This window comes from Phasianus colchicus, chromosome 1 (genome assembly GCF_987193195.1).
Source record: "Phasianus colchicus chromosome 1, bPhaCol1.hap1.1, whole genome shotgun sequence".
In the NCBI taxonomy this organism is placed as follows: Eukaryota; Metazoa; Chordata; class Aves; order Galliformes; family Phasianidae; genus Phasianus; species Phasianus colchicus.
The window spans coordinates 197,157,094-197,177,261 of NC_143436.1; the positions used below are offsets into that span (position 1 = coordinate 197,157,094).

Genomic DNA, 20,168 nt, shown 5'->3' on the forward strand with positions numbered 1-20,168 from the left:
CTCAGCCCCCCCTCTTCCCCTACCCACCACCTTTGGGGTTGGGGTTGGCCATCTGGAAGCATCACCTGCTCCACCAGGTACTCGGAATTGCAGTGTTCCATCCTCGTGTCACCTCACCAAAATGGGACTGTGGGGCCAAGGAGGTTGAGTGTTCTCCTCCTTTCAACTCTCCATTGCTCTCTGGCATTTTTCATGTGGGTGGGAGAAGAGAGAGGCATGGAGGAGTTGGTCAGGCTTTAGACAACAGGTGTTCAAGACCAGGTTGCATGGAGCCCTGGGCAACCTGGTCTTGTTCCAGATCTGGAGGTTGGTGGCCCTGCCTGTAGCAGGGAGGTTGGAACTCGATGATCCTTGAGGTCCCTTCCAACCCAAGTCTTTGTGTGATCCTATGAATAGCAGGATGGGGACTGTGTGGTTGTGTCTGGCTTGGCTCTTTGCTCACTACCATTTTATGACCTTGGTACCAACCAACTCTATTTTTTCCCCAGTCTGTCCTCTCCCATCTCCTTTCCCTTCCATTTCTCCTCAACCCAAGCACCCTAGTCCTGGCCCTAACATGGTGTGTGCTGTCTCTGTGTTGTTGTCCCAGTATTTTTTAGTCTGTTCCTATCCCATGTCCGTCTGGTCTGCTTTGATGCCTCCCAGAACACGACCAACCTGCTGTCTGTCTGACACAACGAGCCCTGCACTGGGCTGCCCTTTTTGCACATGTGACCGGTCACAACAGAGTCCAAGGGGGTAGGAGAGGTGTTATTTCCTATTAAATAAGCTTCCTGGTGACCCTAAGTCTATTGAGCTCAGCAGAAAATGTTTCATGCAGCATGGACTGGTGTCGCATCATGGTTAAATAGACTGATGGCACCTCTGCTAAGAGGGTATTTCAAAATGGGGGTGGTGTTGGGAGCTTGGTTTGCTTTGCATGGAGCTGCAAGCAGCTGTAGAAGCTGAGTAATTGCATGACCCTTGCAAATTTGGGCTGGTTTTGGTGTTGCTCCTTGGGTGCGTTCCATTCGAAAATGCATCCCAGCTATGAGCCCTGCTCTGCTCCTCTTACCTGGAGCTGAAATTCCCTCCTGAATGCTCAGGAAGTCCTGACTGGACCTACTAACACTCCATACTAGCCCAGAAAAGGGACACAAAATGTTAGGGGAGAGAACTCAGAAGGCACCTGGAGTCAGTGTGCTTCAGCTCAGGTGCACAAATTTTACAGAGAAGTGGTGCAAAAGCTGTCAGAGTGCTTGAGCTGGGGCATCCTGTCCAGGGCTCTGTGCCCTAAAGGGGCCCATGCCCTCTGTGGGATGTCTCAAGCAAGAGATCACCATGCATCTAGGTCATGCAATCCAACCTAATGCTCCATGTCCTAATGCTGTGGGCATAGGGAAGACCCAGCATGGTGGCAAAATATTTTGGTCCTGATTAAGGAATTTCTTATCCTGTGAGACCCTGTGCACATATTGATCTTAGCAGGATCTGCCTGTGTGGGACAATAAGGGAAAAATGGCCATCTTCCAAGTTTAAGTAGCTCAGATTAGATGATGATGATAAAAGAAAAAACGTGGTTTGGGGGCTTGGTTTTTTATTTTTTTATGCTTTAATATCTTCTCCACCTCCTCGTGCTCCTTCTGGGTTGCTTTTGTCCACGGGTCCATGAGCTGTGCACTGTGACCATCCCACACCATCCCACCCCATCTTCCCTCTGTAGCAGAGCCCTGTCTTCATTCATGCTCCAACAGTGTGGTGTCACCCATTGGGATTCGGGAAAAATAAAGCGGAAACCATGGAAATCAGCACCAGATAGATTCCTTTTATTTCATTTTATTTTGAATGGAACAACGCCAGAACCTCATCTGTGATTGTTTCAGGCCCGTGCTGTGGACCCAGACTGGTGTGGAGCTTCTCAAATCTGCTCCTGGGGTGGAGGGAGGGTTAGAAATGTAAGAGCAGGCAGTTGTCACTCACCCCCACCCAAAAGAAAAAAGGAAAAAAACCCAAAAAACAGGAATATCACATTTTTCTTCGATGGGTAAGCCACTAGATGGTGCCAGAAGATCAGAAAATCCATAGGCTGCCCTGAATCTCTGCTATTTTTCCATCACAGAGCTTTGTTATGTCCCCGGCTCTGGCAGGGAGAATGGGAATCGCTGAAAGCCTTCCTCTGTGTGCAGGAGGTGGAACAAATCGGTGGTAGGGGGCTGTGAAAACGCACTAAGCCCCGATTTCCCTTTATTTGAAGGAAATATTCCTCCAATTCCTGTATTTTCTTTGAGCATCTGTGTTACAGGGACGCTCACAGGGTGAAAAAGAGCTTTAAAAGCAAAGCCCTACCTAGCTTTGCTGCTGTTGTTGCATTTTCTTTATGTGCACTTTTAGAACAAAAAGCCTGGCTTATGTTAATGTGCAGCCAGGTTCTCATCAGCTTTACTTTGTCATTCACGAGATGGAAATTTTTGGTGAAGCTAAAAAAAAAGAAGTGTGCATTTTGGGTTGGAAGCATTTAAGCAAAGACCTGGCAGCTGGGGAGGGAACTGCCCTGAGATAAAAAGTCCATTTGGGGGCATTGTACATAAAGATCTACCTGCATTGAGAGAGCTCGTGCTTTCCTTCCAAGCATCTCATGCTGGTGTCTTTGCTGCGTGTCTCACATTTGAGATTTGAGTTTTCCTTTGAGTTCTCTTCTCCTACAAATGTGAGCATGACATGCAGCGAGGAAAAAGAAGTTTCTTCACTTGGCTGAGTCCTTGCTCCCTCGTAACCACTCTAGGAGTCAAAATAATTCACCTCCTTAGTGCAGTTGTCCAGCTGATGTGGTGCAGAGGGGTTTTGGGTGCCTGCAGTCCTTGTTGAAATTAGTGGGGTTGGGATGCTGAAGGCGGTTTGGAGATGAGTCCTTTTTATGTTCGTAGCCTCCCTGAGACCACATGCTCATCTCCGAACATCCTCCTGCCGTGCGGGGTCGTGTAGCTACAAGGGCACGAAAGCATTGAGGGCCTCTGAGATTTGGTCTTCCCAGTGTTGGTGACCACTTTGAGGATGCTGTCAGGGGTGGGGAGACCCAGCCCCTGATTTCCCCTTCTTCTCTTGCAGGTGGCGCTTAGGAAGCATCAGGACCTACAACCCAGAGCAGATCATGCTCAGCGCTGCCGTCCGCCGGTCCAGCCGGGATGTCAAGATCATGAAGGAGAAGCTGATCTTCTCAGGTATGGATCAGGGCCGGTCAGTCAATGCTTCATCCTTCAGTTGTCACTGCTGATGGAGGAGGTAGAGTCTCAGGGTCATTAAGGTTGGCAAAGACCTGTAAGGTCACCAAGTGCAACCCTGACCCACCTCCACCACACCCACTGATTATATCCCTCAGTACCACATCTTGATATGGGTCTCATCTCCCACTGGTGGGATGGGATGGCTGCACTGACCCTGCTGTGAGATACGGTCACTTTTGGGATGTGGTTCTGGCTCACCAGTCCCATATGGCTGCGTGTTTTCATGTTGGTGTGCAGCATCTTCCTCTTAATGTGTCTGTCCAAGCCCACCTCCAAGAAAGATCCCAGGAATCTGTACGAAGAAGGAAACGTTTAGCTTTACAGGGCTAAAATCGGTGTGTGAAGCTGGAATGCTCCCGTTTGAAGGAACGTGACTAAAATCTATCCTTGGGCTCTATTATTGGCTTTCTTTCCTCGTATCAGAGGCTGGAGAGCTTCAGCAGAGATCAGGGTTTATTGTACAAAGACAACCCATGCTTCAAAGATTTTACTGTGAGGAAAGCAGGGCTGATTCTGCCCTCCATTGATGGTCAAAATGAGGGGTAAATCCAGGGAAAACAGAGTAAGAGAGAGCAGTTGATCAGAGGAAAATTAAGCCTCCCCACTGTTTTCTAGGCATGAAATCTCTTAGAAACAAAGCACTTCTGAGGTCAGGGGTGCATGTTAAGATTCTGTGCCTCTGAAACAAACAGTTTTGTTTAGGGTTGGTGGATACAATTAAAACATGAGTGGATGTACATTTTCCACAGTGAAACCAGTGACTACAGGAATCTTCCCAGTTCCAGAACAGCAAATAGGGTAGAGGTGAAGTTCAGATATTTCTTTTTCCAAAGGTGAGTAATTCAGCATTGTATGGCAAAGTCCAGTTTTGCCTCTGGTGGTTATGAAGCTTACAGGATCCGAAATGTAGAGATGAGCTCCAGTTTGGAGGTAATTCATTGCTGGATTTTAAATTGGGTTAATGCTACTGAAACCAGGAGGAAATCTCTTTAAAGTAAGATGGATCTCAATCTCAAGTTGCATCAGGAGAGATTCAGATTGGATGTTAGGGTGTTCTTCACAGTAAGGATGGTTGAGGATTGCAGTGGGCTGAGTGGCAGAGCCCCATCCCTCGTAGAACTTAAGGGACATGGATGTGGCACTGAGGGATGTGGTTTAGTGATGGGACTTGGGAGGTCAGGTTGGTGGTTGGACTGGATCATCTTGAAGGTCTTTTCCAACCCAGGCAATACTATGATTTTACTGGCTGCTCATCCATGAGGGTCTCCTGTATCTCGCACCACTGTGACAATGTCCTCCCCTCTGTTGCCCTCCCCAGAGATCAACAACGGCGTGGAGACCACAGACGAGCTGTCCCTCTGCTCTGAAAATGGCTATGCCAACGAGATGGTCACCCCCACGGATCACCGGGACACCAGGCTGCGGATGAACTGAGGGGCTCCAGCCCAACCCCACGTGTGGCCAACCCCGTGTTTGCAACGAGAGCTGCGCTCTGCTGCTTGCCATGGGATGGGAAACTTTGATGAACTGCTGGCTGGGCAGAGATCCCTTTCCATTCCACCATCAGTGGCTGCTCCACCTCTCTGGTTCTGAGATTGAGGGGCTTTTTTTGTAAATATGTAGAAAATCTGAATTCTTTTTTGTCTTTTTTTTTTTTTCCTTGAGTGTAACTTTTCCAGGGCATGAGTGGAAATACCGTGTTCATTAAACCCTCTACGTTATGGCTGAAGTTATTTGAACCTTGACGTGACAGCCTGAGTCCCCCTGGGGGCAGTTTGGGACAGTTCCCCCCACCCTGCTCCATTCCTTCCCTTGATGCATCGACTGTGTAGCTGAATTGTTTAAACTGTATGTTGTGAAGTTCTCGTGAAGTGTCATTTTTTTTTTCTGTTTTCCTTGTTTTGTTTCTGTTTCTCCCCACCCTTTCCCTTCCTGGGCAATGAAGTGTTAGCTATAATTGAACAGGAGGCTGCTTGCAGGAGAGAAGCTTTCCTTGGAGAGGAGATGGCACTGCTCTTCCATGTCAGAGTTCAGAGCTGGGGGAGGAGTTGCACTGGCTCAGACACTTGGGCATATCCTCTCTGTCCCATTCCCCATCCCCAAAACTTGGATGTTGACAGAAAAATGGCCTTCTTGAAATGTCTCTAGGCAAATCCTGGGTGGTAGCTGCAGATTGGCCTCTGCTGGCAGCAGTGCTTTGATTTTGTTGTTCTTTTTCTATCTTCTCTGTGAGTTGGGCTCCACTGGGTGCCTGGATGGCTTGCAAAAAGCAATGCCATGGGCACTGTCACTTCTCCCATCTGACTAAAGTGCCTGCCATGCCAAGTGGCACTTGCAGTTGCTCCTTACTTCACTGCATCCATGCAGGAGGAGGAGAAGCAGCAGCGTGAGCCCCTCTGTGCCCAACAGATGCCCCTGGGTGAAGGAGATGTAAATAGTTTGGAAGCTGAAGTAGCCCAGGACAGTAATTTATTCCTGCAAGGAGATGTTTCCTCCTTGCTTTGAAACCAGCATCATGTCAGCATCATGCAGAGGAGCAGCGGTCTTGCAGCAGATGCACACTCCCAGTGCAAAAGGCTTGAAACCAAAATCCTAGAGCAGAGATTTAAAGAAACATGAAATCAAGCTTAGAAACCACACTGATGGTGGATGTGTTTTATCCCCGCACTGATACAGCCTAGGGGTGGGATGCTCAGCTCCCTGCTCTCAGTCTCCAAGGTCTCGCTGGGCACAGCCTGTTTTGGGTCAGCATTTTGTTTGTGTGGAGCTGGTTCCCAGGGCAGCTGAATCCAGCTGGAAGGATGAACAGTGATGTGAATGGCTCCTGGCTTGGTCCCTGTGGCCTTCTGGTGTTGGGTCACTCCTTCCTTCACCGGATCTTGGTTGGTACAGTGTGCAAAGTGGGAAATCCCACTGAGCACGAGCTTCCTTTGAAGCTTGGTGTGTTCCACCTTGGAAATGCCAGGACCATGGGAGTTGTTTCCCATGGTGGAAATGTGAGCCAAAGCTCAGGCTTTGGGCTGAGCCTGCTTGCTGAGCCCTGGGGGAAGTCGCCTTGCAGAAAAGAAAGGAGGTTTGGGGGATGCTGATGTGCCTCCTGCTGGACTCCTAAGGCAAACCTGGAAAAGCCAGGAGGAAGCCACAGCAATCAGCCTCGAGCAGGTCGTCCTTGTTGTGGCAGCACTGAAGTTTTGAATCTTGAATGTACTGAAGTAGCATATTGAAACCTCAGAATCGTGGGTTCGGTGCATAAGAATTAGAATGCAGAAGTGGTCGTTGCAGCTGTGTAAAGAAGAAGAAGGCATGCCAAAGTGACATAAGGAACATACCTCTATTAATAATGCAAGTAAACAAATCTGAATTGTGATGCTTTATAAGCACCTTCTAAGCAGCACAAATTGAGAGTTTAATTTGTCTGCATCTACCTTGGGTTTTCATGAATGTAGATGGAACGAGTCCCTGGTCCACGCTCCCTCTTATCCTCCTCAAATACTGATCTTCTATATGGAACTCTTTTGAGTCTGTGAAACATGGTGGGTGGTTATTTTTTTTTCTGCAGAATCGCAAGGTTTTGCTGGATTTGAAGGCTTTTGAGATAAAAGTTGCTTCTCCCCTTAATGAGGACTGCACTGAAGCATTCGTGGTGGATTGTCATTGCCAATGAGAGTTGTTGTTGAATCTTGGCATCTGTTGATAATCACCTGCATGTTCTGTTTTTATCCTTGGAGATGACATTATTGAAAGGTGAAGTGCTTAAAAGCTTGGAAGTGTTAAAAGCAATCCAACCAAGAGTCATTGTCTTCACAATTCATTTTTTTTTTATGATGAGACCCAAACTCTATGTGTAATGCACTGACTGTTACTGTTATCATCCTGAAGATTTGCTACTTTTTTTTTTTTTTTAAAGGAATATACTTTTTTGATGAAAATAGAGCTAGACCAAAATGAACTCTGCGATGCTCTGTGAAATAAACTGTCAGTATTCCCCTGCCAGTCTGTGATCTTGTTGTGTGTTTTGGGCTCGCTCACAAAATGCTCTTCTTGCGTTTTGGTCTTCGTGTTTCTGTATTTTGTACTTTGTGGGAGAACCTCAAGGTCTGACCTCAGGTTGGAAATTAGGAACAATTTCTATTTCTTCTCCGAAAGAGTGGTAATGCACTGCACAGCTGCTGAGGGAGGTGGGAGAATCACTGACCCTGGAGGTGTTCCACAAGAGAGGAAGCACTGAAGGACGTGGTCAGTGGGATGGATGGGTAGGGTTGGGCTTGGGGACCTTGAAGGTCTTTTCCAACATTAATGATTCTATGACCAGAAGAAGGCTTGGAGATCCTCCTGTCTGAGATCAGTGCTGCATCCTCTCTCCCATCCACATTTTATCCAACAGCAGTTGACAAGTAGTCAAGTGGAGAGGGTGCGACTCTGCAGACCCAAGTCTTGAGTTATAACTGCCAAATAAATACTTGGTGCTTGTGGCCACATGGGGATAATGATGCACCAGTATCACTGATCTGGCAGCAGTTTTAAGCCAAACAAACAGGAAGCAATTCATTTCTAATACATACTGTGCACATCATTGCCCCAGGGTGCTGTGAAGACCGAAAAACGTAAGTATGTTTGAAGAGGAATAATTGGCTCTTATGTCCATTAGCGCTTATTAAACACAACAGCCTGGATGTAAGATCCAGCTTGAGAAGTCCCTGAGCAGTTCTTTGCTGAAAGTGTGCATTAAAGGAAGGGCTTGCATGGCATCTGCTCTATTTCTTATTCTTCAGCCCAGGATCTGCTCCCTGCTGCAGACAGAGGGTGCTTTGGGTTAGGAGAGGATCTCGTCTGGGCCAGCCTGGGATTCTTCTTTGTTAAGCAGCTGTTTTCTCCAGTTCATGAATGGCTGCATTAAGGGACAGATGAAAGGGATTAAAGAAAACACGACGGTATCCCATTGGTTGGTGACGGATAGTCAGTACTGTGTCAAGGATTTGACTGGCTGAGGGAATACCATTTGAGTGTCAAAAATAAAAACTGCCCTAAGGGGAAGAGGGAGAGCTCCTGATTTCCACAGTACTGAATAATCCATAACGGGAGGCTGTGATTGCTGTGCCCCTGGGAGAGACACTAAAAAGTTGAAGGGAGAGAAATAAGAGTCATGTAGCCTGTGTCTGTTATTCAAATAAAAGAGCTGAGAATTGGCTGCTGGCTGTAAGCCCAAAGGGCTTGGGACAGCCAACGTTGTGCTATTTAACTCTTTCTTCTCTAAAACTGCCCTTATTCATAGAAGCTTAGTGGCACAGCTGTGATAGCTCTCATAGTACCTGGGAACCATGCTGGCACAATCACTTTATTGGTAGAGTTGCAGTCCTGTGGTCTGGGAGGTGATGCTGACGTAGCCGTGTCATAGGTCTACAGTAACCTGCCATACAAAGCATCTCTTGCATCCCTGATAAAGCCTTCATATGATGCAGTGGCTCAGAGCTTGCAAAACTGGGCATGGAAAGTCCAGCTGTGCTGTGAGTGGCAGCAGTGACATGGGGCTGAAGGCTGCTCTTGGTGAGAGGCAACATCTGCTTGGCTGGACCAAGCAGGGAGTGACCATGGGTGCAATAGGAACCTTATGTTTTTCCTCCTAAGCTTCTCATGTTTTCTCTCTCTCCTCTTCCTGGACTCTGTTTCTGCTCCCATCTGTCCTCCTCATCTTCACTCTTCTGCTTTGGTCTCTTCTTCTGGATGTGGGTGACTGCCCTTCACTGCCACTAATTGGCTGAGGGTAGGAAGAGTCTCCTGACTCTCTGTAGCCAGATGAAGCCCTGGGCATTGCTGCCAGGAGCATGCAGACTGCTGTCCTGGGTAGGATGCGCTTCCATCCATTGGGTGCGTAATGGTGAGACCAATGGGTACAACCCATACCTGGACCAAGGTTCAGGTTGGATATTAGGGATAATTTCTTCTCCAAAGAGCAGTCAGGCACTGGAATGGGCTGCCCAGGGAGTGGGGGGGAGGGGGTCACCATCCCTGGAGGTGTTCCAGAACTGTGGGGACGTGGCACTGAGGGATGTGGGCAGTGGGCATGGTGGGCTGGGGTTGGGTTGGGGTTGGGTCTGAGTAATCTTTTCCAACCTTCTTGATTCTATGGTGGTGTGGTCAGGTCCTAGTGATCTCTCTCCCTATGATCTCCATTATCTGATTTATCCAAAGCTCTCTAGCCTTTCCTGTTTTCTACTTGATTTCTTTTTACCTTAACTGCACCCCTTCCCCTTACTATTTCTTTCTCTTTCTGACACAATTACTCTGCTGTTCCTTTCATTCCTCATTCACAAAGCCCTCATTTATTTTCCTTTTGCATCTTTTTAATACATGTGGTTTTGTGCTTGATGGCTCCCGTAGACCACATGCCTTGGGTTGATTATCTTTCATGTGGAAAAGATATTTTACAGTGGAATAGGGCTCCCAGCTCACTGTTTGTGGTGTCTGCATCTACCCTGGGAGGAGACCCAGGGCACTGGGAGCAAATGAGAGGATGAACTCTTGCCCCTGCACTGGGTGTTCTTCCTGCAGTGCTGCCTATCAGTCACACCAGTGTCCTTTTGCAGACCTCTGGGGTATTTAATGCCCTCAGTTTCATGCAATTTGACCATAAGCATGGGCTGTAACACAGCCTTCACACGGTGACAGCCGTGTTGGGGCACAGTGACATTACAGGAATAGATCCATGGCTAAGCACAGTACAGGCTGCCTGTGAAAATGTGCTAATAGATGTCCTGGCTTGAACACAGGGTCAGCTGCAACCCAGAAAGTCTTCCCTTCAAAGTCACTTGGTGCATTTACAACAACTTACTTACCAACAAACTGCATGCCTTGATGGAAGCTGGGTTTGCTTTCAGGTTGGTTGGCAAGGTGTCAATAGCTTTGCAACTTCAGTGAAGGGTTTCCTGTACTCGGGAGATCTGTTTGCCCCAAAGGGAAGGATTGGTGCTGTGCTGCTCATTGTCCTGATGACCCTCTCCACCCACCCATCCTGGATGGAGCCAGCAGAGCCAACTCAATTGGGGATGGAAGGTCCTAAGACCAAATTCCCCAGCCCTCTGAGCCCACAGAAGAGGCTGGGAAACCACAGTCCTTTCCAGGTCGTTGCCAATTTATATGCAAATGTTGGCAATGAGCAGGATGCCAGCTTGTGCCCTGCATCCCACTGATGGGAGAGGAGCAGAAGGGATCCAAGTGGAAAACACAGTGGTGGTGCTCCAAGGAAAGATGACTTTACTGGGATAGCAACATGCAGGGTTGGTTGTTCTTTGCACTTCTGCTTAGAATGAAATAATACAAAGTGATCCTGGGCAAGGGAATGGGCTGCATTTCATCAAGGGTTTTTTCAATGTTGAGGTTGATAGTTACTTCATGGATCCAACTCAGGGCTGCTATGCTCCCTGCTATGAGCTTTAGCCAGCAATGGGATTGAGTTGGGAGGGAGGCTGGTGAGAGCCACACTGGGCAAACCTTCCTGTCTGTCCTTGTGGATCTAATTACCTAATTATCACGCACCGTGTATTCTGCCTGACCCAATCTATCCGTGTTACGGGTGCCCTATTTTGCTTGCAGAGCTGTATTTTATTTATTGGATTTAGTGTGGTTTCCAGCGAGCTGGAGTCTCTATCAAATAAATTATTCCACCTGGACCCCAATTTGCTCTCCAGATGGCTCGTCCCTCATAAGCTGTCCTGGTGTGCTCTATTTTCCCCGATCCTCGATGAGTTTTCCCTGGCTCCTCCCAGGCTGGCTGTTATTGACAGCTGCATGGCTAATGCCCTGTAGCTCTCCGGGCGGAGAAACAAAAGCAGATTTCTCCCCCACCTCTTCAGCAGAGAGCATAAAGGCAATGCTTTTGTGCTTCCCCAAGCATTGCCAGAGACGGGCTGGGCGTGCTTAGTGGAGGGGACTCATCTCTGCACAAAACCCTGGCGTGGATGGGAGATCTCCACGAAGGACGCTGTGTTCATTAGGTCCCACCTGGAGGACTCAACCTTTGGGCCAGGTAATGTTGAGATTCTTGTGCTAACAGCTGGGAGAGCTTTTTCCCTACGTATACAGAGTTTAGAAATGTTGGGATGGAGGGAGTGATGTAGAAAGGAGTGTGCATGGGTAAGGGCAATGGGAGAATCCCACTCTCTTCTCAGAGTTGGTATCATGGGTAGATGAGGTGGGGCGTGAGCTGGGGAAAGAACTTTGGGTTTATCCAGGGGAGGTCTCTCTTTACAAGCTTACTGTCACCAGGGGCTTGGAAATTCACATAGATCAGGTTGAGAAGTGATGAAATGGGGGTGTTTGTGTTCTTTGGCTGGAGCTGTGCGTGCCAGCAAAATGCAGAGTTCACCACACTGCCTTTGTTGTAAGTTCTCTAAATCACTTTGAACTGACAGCATTCCCCTCCTGCAGCCTGAGCACTTCTCAGTGCCATCTGGGATGTCTGGAACCTCCACCCATTCTCCCAGGGTTGCTTAGGGATTTATGTAGGACTTTTTGCTCTGCCTCACTGCTCCTCAGGTCTCTGCAATACCCCCATGGCAGGAGCAGAATTGCCCTCACTGACATCCCACCTGAACGCTTGGTGCTGTGCTCTTAAAAAAAGAAGCGTTGGCTTTGCTATGTCTCTTATTTAACACTCAACTGATACAACAGTTGGGCAAGCAGGGGGAGACCTAGGTTCGGTTCCTCCCAGGACTTATGTCTGTGCAGCAGCAATTGGTTGGGACGGGTTCTTGGGAAGAAGTAAGTGGAGCACCATGGATGGTTTGAATTTGGCTCGGTGGGGAAATTAGCTTAACAGGAGCTTTGAGATGTTAGAAAGAAAGGAAACAGTGTGGGAGTTGCTGATAAAGCATAGTCTGGGTAAGGCAACTGTCTTATAAAGAAATATCTGAAAGCAAAAGAGTTTGGTGTGCTGGGATGGGGTTGCGTTGGGAATATCCTGGAGGCTACATCTGGCTTTTGTTTTTGAGAAAATGTTGGTTATGGAGGATGAACTCCTCTGGATGAGGGTAAAATCTGTCTAGGTTTTGGCTGGAATCTTTACTGCCTGATGTCACCAAGAAAGATGCAGAAACCACAGTGCTGTTGGACACTGTGGTCAGATATTTTAATTAACATTCTGATCTGTCGTCTCATTCACTGCTTCCCAACCAGGATGCATCGAATGATGAAAGAAGAATCAAGCTACAGGACAAGTAACCTGGAAAATGCAACGCGCGACACAAGCAAAGAGCAGCTGCATGTGAAGCTTTGCAATGGGTCTTGCCATGCTGAGCAAATCCTCCAGACACTGAACGCCTACCGGCGTGGTGGCATCTTCACAGATGTGGTGTTGTTAATTGATGGGCAAGAATTCCCCTGCCACCGTGCTACTTTGTCAGCCAACAGCACTTATTTCCGGGCGATGTTTGGTGGCAATCTCAAGGAAAGCCACCAGAATATCATCAACATCCAGAAGATTTCTGCTTCCACCATGTCTCTCCTTCTTGACTATATGTATGGGGGGAGCATTGTCATTCAGGAAGACAATGTTGAAGGCATCTTGGAACTGTCTGACTTGCTGCAGATCTCCAAGCTTAGGGATGCTTGCATCAGCTTTCTTGAAGGCCAGCTTCACCCCTGCAATTGTTTAGGCATCATGAAGTTTGCTGATTCGTTCTCCATCACTTCCCTGACAGAAAAAAGCAAGAGGTTCATGCTGGAGTGTTTCGTGGAGGTGTCATGCCATGAAGAGTTCCTAGAGATGGGTGTGAAGGAACTGGTTGAGTATTTGTCTGATGAGCAGCTGGTGGTCCCCAAGGAGGAGGTGGTCTTTGAAGCAGTCATGCGTTGGGTACGACACGACGTTCCTGCCCGGAAGGGAGCCTTGAAGGATCTCCTTGAGCACGTCCGTCTGCCATTGCTCAACCCCACCTACTTCCTGGAGAAGGTGGAAATGGATGGGCTCATCCAGGACTCAAAGGAGTGCATCCCTCTGCTGCACGAAGCCCGCAAGTACTACATCCTTGGGAACGAGGTCAGCTCTTTGAGATCGAGGCCCAGAAGGTAAAACACAATGGCATCTTCCCTAGACCTGCATGGTCCAAGTTCTTGTATCTTAAAGCTTGGATGGATTCCTTGGTCCAAAGTTCTTTGATTCTTATCAGAGAAACGTGAAGGTTGGAAAAGTCCTCCAAGACAATCTAGCCCAACCATCAACCCGTCCTCACCATGCCCACTAAACCATTGCTACTTGTAGTAACAGTTCTAAACAATTTTATTATTTATAATCACTATTTTAAACTAAAAGAAGGGTGATTTGTGTCAGATATGAGGAGGAAATTACTTCCCCAGAGGGAATTATTTCCCCAGCACTGTTGCCCAAAGCTGTAGTGCCCCATCCCTGGAGGTGTCCAAGGCCATCGATGGGAGCCCTGGACACCCTGAGCTGGTGGCAGACACCCAGCCCATGGCAGGGGTTGGGTTTGAGTGAGCTTTAAGGTCCTTTCCAATCCAACCATTCTATAATTACTTTTCTTTTTTTCCTTTTACTTCACTTTAGCCTTCTAGCTATCAGCATGCTGCCTAGCTCAAAGGCATAGCTGCTGGGTCAGTAATTAATGTCCAGGAAAAAAAGGGAGTTGCAGTCCAAGTAGCTACTGAGGCACCCCAAATTCTTAATTTTGTACCTGCGATTCATTGATTGACATGAAGATAAAGAAATTCCAACCCAGGCAGCTGGCAGTATGAAGTGGAAAATATAAAGGAAAACCAATTTCTGGGGATGGGAATGTACGGGAATATGCACCTTTCCGTGATTTTGACATATGGATTTTCTAGACTTAGACAGATATATTTTTAGCCTCTGTTACTCCTTCATGGTCATACTGGTACACTCAGCACGTGCTTGGTAAGCGCACCAATGGAGGTATGAACAACTCCATTGAGAACACCTCTGCTCTAAGATGGTTTGCTGTATTAAGCCAGGTGGTTTGTTAGGCTTCCTGTGCTTCTCTAGAGGAGAATGATGGCTGTGGGGACAAATTATTGTGTTCTTCTGCACTTTGGACCAAGGAATCCAGTTTATTTTTGCCTCTTAGTGGAGCAGCTTGGGTAGAAGAATGGGGATGTGGAATCGTTGAATAGTTAAGGTTGGGAAGACCACTGCAGTCATCTAGTCCAACCATCAGCCCATGCCTGTGACTGCTCTAAACCATGTTGCATGACATGAGCCTGTTTTTTTTGTTTTGTTTTGTTTTTAAACCTCCAGGGATGGTTTAAGCCCTCTCAGTCTGATGTGAGGCTTGGACTTGTTTTCTCTGTGCTGATTGTGACAACAGGCCACTACACAAAGAACTGCTCAGTACCAGTCTGTGGTGCCCTCTCCAAGTGCACAGATTAAATCCCACTCCCAGCATTCCCATTTTAACTCCCCTCCTTTTACAGTTTAGGTCTAAAGTGAACTGTCTCAGGCTGCACAAATGGAGACAGAGCTGGGGATGGCACTAAGCCTTTCAAATCCCATTCTGCCCTCTTCCTTCCTCTCTTCTCTTCCTGCAGAGCTGTTCCTCTCTTGCCACCTACTTCTTGGCAAGGTTTTCCTGCCCAGCCATCTGTCTTGTCTGCTTTCTGCTGTTAGGGCTGGAGAGAATGAGATTTCCTGGAAACACTTCTCTCTCCAGGCAGGGAGCACGTTGCAGGCTGACTGCCAGGAGCAGCTTTCCATTCTTGCAGCCGTGTGTTAAGTATTAGTCTTTATTGTGCAGGAAGGGACAGGGTGAGGGGCAGTGGGCAATCTCACAAAGGACTTTCAAAGGTTGCTCTCAATTTTCTTTCCCTACAAAGTTTGGACCTTTTCCCACTCAAGCTGAGAGATTTGAATGTGCAGACAAGAGGGAAGGTGCATGGGCGAAATGATTTGCCTAGAAAACTGGTAGTTGGTGACAGAAAGGAGCCTTCCCTACCCGCTGGGATGTGCTGCCAGTATCCTAAATGGGATTGGGACTTAGGGACTTACCCATGCCTTTCATGATCTAGGTTCATGGAGATGGCAGAAGTTATCATCATCATTGGGGGCTGTGATAAGAAAGGACTTCTGAAGCTGCCCTTCACCGATCTCTATCACCCAAAGAGCAGGCAGTGGACGGCTCTCTCCAGTGTGCCTGGCTACACCAAGTCAGAGTTTGCTGCTTGCACGCTGAAGAATGATGTCTACATATCAGGTGAGGTGTTCTGAGAAAGCTGTAATCCCTACCTGGAGCTCAGTTCAGATAACTGCTCCTGGGGTCGATTCATTGGGACTCACTGACCTGCATCTCAGCTCCAGAATAAGGTCACTTCTTGCTGAAGTTTACCCTAGATTTTGACCCAGGAAACAATTTTATCGTTCTGGGGAGGATGGCACTATTGGAAAAACTTTCCTTCCTGCTTATCTGGGTATCCATCCTTTTGCAGTGGAATGAGTTGGTTTTGATGTGCACTTTCAGGGTTTCCTATCACATCACCATCTGCCCATCCTTCACTTAAAATACAAAGAATACAAAAAGAAGAGCTCCGTGGAAGGGATTGAGTTGTGTAATAAGTGCCTTGAAATTCAGAGGGCATCTTCCATGGGAAGCTGAGTTTACATGAGAGTAACCCAACAGCCACATTCTGGCCTAGATTGTTTTGCTGCATGGAGGACCCGTATAAAATAGCAGTGTGCCAGGGTGATGGGACTGTCTTTGGGATTGTACCAGCCTTCCATTCCTCTGTTTTTCAGGGGGACACATCAGCAGCAATGATGTTTGGGTGCTGAGCTCCCAGCTGAATGTCTGGATCAAGGTTGCTTGTCTGCAGAAAGGCCGATGGAGGCACAAAATGGCAACGCTTCAGGGCAAGGTAGGTTTTGAAACAAGCCCAATTGGAACAGTCTTCCCTTTTTCCCAATTCCCAGTGTAATGAGACATTGTCAGTTGTTTGTTATCAGTCATTTAGAGACCAGGACATAATCATGGTACTATTAGCTCTAGCTAATGTTTTTTTTGCTGCCCAAGTTTGCCACAAATGAACCTGTGGCAATAAGATCTACCATGGGGTGCCAAGAGACTTTTGCAAGATGACTGTGTTGAGTCTTTGGGTGAAAACTATGCAGTGTAGGGTGTTTCAAACCCTGACGCATGATGGATTTAACAAGAAAACATCACTGTGGCTGGACAAGTGTCAGCTCTAGTACACTATGATAGTGTATAGCCCAGCTGGTGAGTCCAGGACATTCTAACTGGCTTGCTTTGCTCTTTTTGTGGCAGATCTACGCCGTGGGAGGCTTTGATGGTTTCTACCGCCTCTCCAGTGTGGAGTGCTATGACACCTTCTCCAACAGCTGGTCCACCTTGGCTCCGCTGCCACAAGCTGTGAGCTCGGCAGCCGTGGTCTCTTGCTTGAACAAGCTTTACGTGCTGGGTGGTGCTGTGGATGACACTGCTAACACTGACAAGGTATGGTTGGTGCAAGGGGGTGAGGATGGCTGGGAGGTGGGCTCCCAGCTCAATACCAGAATATTTAACCATGTACTGTGTTGGTTAGGACCAGCTGGTAATTTGTCTGTGAGAGCTGAAGGCATAGACCCTCAAAAGAACTGCCCAAGACCCCAGCCAGCTGATGAAGAAATGTCTCTTTGATCATTGCACTGGCCTCTGAGTGTTGAAGCTCCCACCCTTGTTTCTGGACTAATTTTCTTTTATTTCTAGTGGATATCATCTCCATCCAAGCAAGGAGATGAGGTAAATTTATGTTCCCATAGCTGCATTTCTCCTTCCAGGTCCAATGCTATGATCCAGAAGACAACAAGTGGACACTCTTGTCTCCCACTCCTTTCTACCAGAGGTGCATCAGTGCCGTCTGCTTGGACAACATCATTTATGTTGTAGGTGGGCTCCTCAGTAAAATCTTCAGCTATGATCCAAGGAAAGACAGCTGGCGAGAAGTGGCTGCCCTCCCTGGGCCTCTGGTAAGAGAAAGATTTAGGAATCATAGAATTGTTAAGGAGGGAGAGGCCAGTAAGGTCATAAGGTCGTCCAGTCCAACCATCAACCCATACCTATGACCACTCTAGGCCATGTCACCTGGTGTGACATCAGCCCTTCTCTTGACCACCTCCAGGGACTCCACCACCTCTCTGGGCAGCCTGCTCCAGTGCCTGCGAAGAAATTTTCCCTAATATTCACGTGAGAACTTTTCCTAATATGAGGAGAGAAGCTCTGAGCCTTCTCTCTCCATAGAATAAATGAACCCATCTGCACTTTGCTGAGATTAAATGTGCAGAAAATATACTGGGGAGCTGACATCTGGCTTGAGGTTCTTCAGGTGCCTGAAACCATAATACTGAAGTATCCCAAGAGCCATGCCCTACTCATCCTGCTTATTTCCCCCCATGCAGGACAGGTGAGGGCTGAGCACATAGCAGACTCCTGCTCAGTCCCACTGTCCAAAGCTGTGGGGCCAATTCCTCATCTCTCAGCCTTTCCTTCTGCTTTCCAGGAGAGCTGCGGCCTGACGGTGTGCGGAGGGAAGATTTACATCCTGGGTGGCCGAGATGAGAATGGGGAAGGCACAGACAAAGCATTCACTTTTGACCCTATAACGGGGAGTGTGGAGCAGCAGCCCCCGCTGCAGCGCTGTACCAGCTACCATGGCTGTGTCACCATCCTGCAGCACATGAACAGATGACCGTGGGGCTCTGACAGCATCTTTCTCCCATTCAGATCCTCCCCTTGAGTCAGTGGTATGTGTGCGGACAGACAGCAGTCTCTCTGCGGGGAAGGGCAACATAAGCCACTGAAGACGTGCTCCCAGCAGGCCCCGAGCAACCTGTGTTTTGGTTTGTTGTTTTTTTTTCTGGGTCTGATGATGCCAATGGTTTTGATGCTGAGAGGTGAGAGGATGAAAGAGTGCTGGGCTGTGTGAAAGCTGCATTGCAGACCTTGCCACCGCCAGATTTAAGCAGGGTTGCAACCCCTGAAACTGCTGAGTTTGACTTCTTTTATGTTTCCCTGAATTATAGAATGGTTTGAGTTGAGAGGAACTCCTGAAGGCCATCTGGTCCCACTACCTGCAATGAACAGGGACACCCACAGCTCCATCAGTGCTCAGAGCCCTGTCCTCACTGCCCTTATTGTAAAGTAACTTATTCCTTACATGGATGTAGATCATGGGCTTCTGTACTGTTGGTACAAGGGCATGTATTTGCTTCTCCCTGACACCCAGGGCTGTTACAGACACAACTACATTTACAGGATTCAATTCTTCAGCTCTCAGATATCTATGCATTTAGGTCCATAGAGTCCTGTGTCAAACCATGCTTGCCCAAACAGTCGTTGATGCCTGTGAGCAGTTAGTTCTACTAGAGTGGACAGCTGAGTTTGAAACCTCAGAGCTGATATCCCAGGAAAATTTCTCTGCGAAATCCCTGAAAGCCTGGTTGAATAGGCCACACTGTCCATTCTGCATATGCTGCATGAGGGTCTATCCCCTAAAAGCACAGGGTGCTGTCTCTACGTGTTTCAAGGTTGGGCTGCTATCTTGCTGAGACTTTGTCATTGAGGAGAAAGTGAATCACGTAGCCAAGAGGCTCTTCTTTAGAGAGCAGTGTGAGGCAAGTTAGAATGTGTAGGAGTTTTTAAAAAAACAAAACAAAACAAAACAAAAAACAACGTCCTGAAGTGGGATAGCCACAGAACTGCATCTGGCTCCTTTTGGCTTTGAAGGATGCTGACAACTAGGAAAATAAATTCAATATTCAACAGATCTGACAGAGTGCCCTTCGGAGCCTAATATGCAGCTTGTCTCAGGGCACATGTTCAGTAGCACCACCTGTACTGCTCCAGGGTTTTGACCTCAGGTCCAGAAGCATGTTTGATTTGGTAGAATATCCATAGCCTCTGGTGTGTCTTAGTCCGTGGCTGGAACTGATGTTTTCTGATGGGTCTGTGTGTCATAGCATGGCCTGGGTTGCAAAGAAGCACAATGCTCATCCAGTTCCAAACCCCTGCTATGTGCAGGGTCACCAACCAGCAGCCCAGGCTGCCCAGAGCCACATCCAGCCTGGCCTTGAATGCCTGCAGGGATGGGGCATCCACAGCCTCCTTGGGCAACCTGTTCCAGTGCCTCACCACCCTCTGAGTGTAGACGTTCATGTTGTTCAATTAGGTCCTGAAGTGTTACCAAATGTAGGGTGGGATCTCTTAAAAATGCCCATTACTTATACGTTCACAGGTGTACCTCTCTGCAGCACGGTGCGGCCTGCTGCTCTCTCTGCACCTTGCTTTCCTCTTCCCATTGATGACCTCTTCCTGAAGTAGAGGAGAATTCTGTGTTGTTGGCCCAGATTCTCCTCTTTTCAGAATCTTCTAATCATCTTAAGCCTCCTGTTATTGCCTCCCTCCCCCATTTGGATGGATTTTATTTGGTACTCTTTAATATCTCTGTCTTCTGTGAGTTCTGAGACGCTCGCCTCTTCCTTGTGATGTTATCAGGATCACCTGAAAAACATGGCAAGAAGTTCCTGCTGAAGACCCCAGTTTGGCTGGTAGCTGGGCATGCTGTTCTTTTCATTAGGAAACCCATGCTTTTCCATTGCTGGAGCAGTGTGTTTCCTTGCACCAAACGCTGCTTGTAGTCTGAAAGGCCTCAGGACTACGGTGGCCATTTTGTTTATGAAGGCACGCTATGCATTCTCAGACTCAAATTTTCCACAAGGCCTGTGCACAGTGTGATGTGCCCTTCCAGCAATATAAAGGAGATTTAACGGGGGCAAAGGTTCCTAGAAGTCTTTAAGAGACATGTGGATGTGGTGCTTAAGAAGGTGGTTTAGTGGTGGGCTTGCAGTGGTGGTTGGATGGTTGGGCCTTGGGCATCTTGAAGGTCTTTCCAACC

The 20,168-nt window shown here is 47.8% G+C and overlaps 2 protein-coding genes across 9 annotated transcripts in view; both read left to right on the plus strand.

The window, feature by feature from the left end:
- The window catches only part of GDPD5 (glycerophosphodiester phosphodiesterase domain containing 5), a 159,168-nt gene extending 151,921 nt beyond the window's left edge, over positions 1-7,247 (plus strand). For all 7 annotated transcript variants that reach the window (XM_090134281.1, XM_031606105.2, XM_090134285.1 and 4 more), the window contains 2 exons: positions 3,085-3,197; positions 4,579-7,247. In XM_090134281.1, coding sequence (XP_089990407.1) covers positions 3,085-3,197; positions 4,579-4,694 — 229 coding nt within the window. In that variant the 3' untranslated portion in view covers positions 4,695-7,247. The remainder of the gene's footprint in view (positions 1-3,084; positions 3,198-4,578) is intronic.
- A 3,818-nt stretch (positions 7,248-11,065) lies between these two features.
- KLHL35 (kelch like family member 35) lies at positions 11,066-18,906 on the plus strand. Of its 2 annotated transcripts, none has more exons than XR_016463541.1 (7): positions 11,066-11,283; positions 12,432-13,322; positions 15,294-15,478; positions 16,018-16,136; positions 16,544-16,732; positions 17,075-17,244; positions 17,775-17,901. XR_016463541.1 is itself a non-coding variant. In XM_090134290.1 (7 exons), the coding sequence occupies exons 2-7, from the start codon at positions 12,433-12,435 to the stop codon at positions 17,961-17,963; spliced, it is 1,761 nt and encodes a 586-aa protein (XP_089990416.1). In that variant the 5' UTR covers positions 11,072-11,283; position 12,432; the 3' UTR covers positions 17,964-18,906. The 2 variants fall into 2 exon arrangements, 1 of the variants encoding a protein (XP_089990416.1); XM_090134290.1 differs by having other exon boundaries at positions 11,072-11,283; positions 17,056-17,244; positions 17,775-18,906.
- Positions 18,907-20,168: the final 1,262 nt, after the last annotated feature.

Excerpts from the sequence above, each read along its gene's own strand:
- KLHL35 (XM_090134290.1), top strand. The coding sequence starts at position 12,433 with ATGCATCGAATGATGAAAGAAGAATCAAGCTACAGGACAAGTAACCTG. Across the intron at positions 13,323-15,293 it reads TTGAGATCGAGGCCCAGAAG|GTTCATGGAGATGGCAGAAG; the intron begins GTAAAACACAAT and ends TTCATGATCTAG. Across the intron at positions 16,733-17,055 it reads ACACTGCTAACACTGACAAG|GTCCAATGCTATGATCCAGA; the intron begins GTATGGTTGGTG and ends TTCTCCTTCCAG.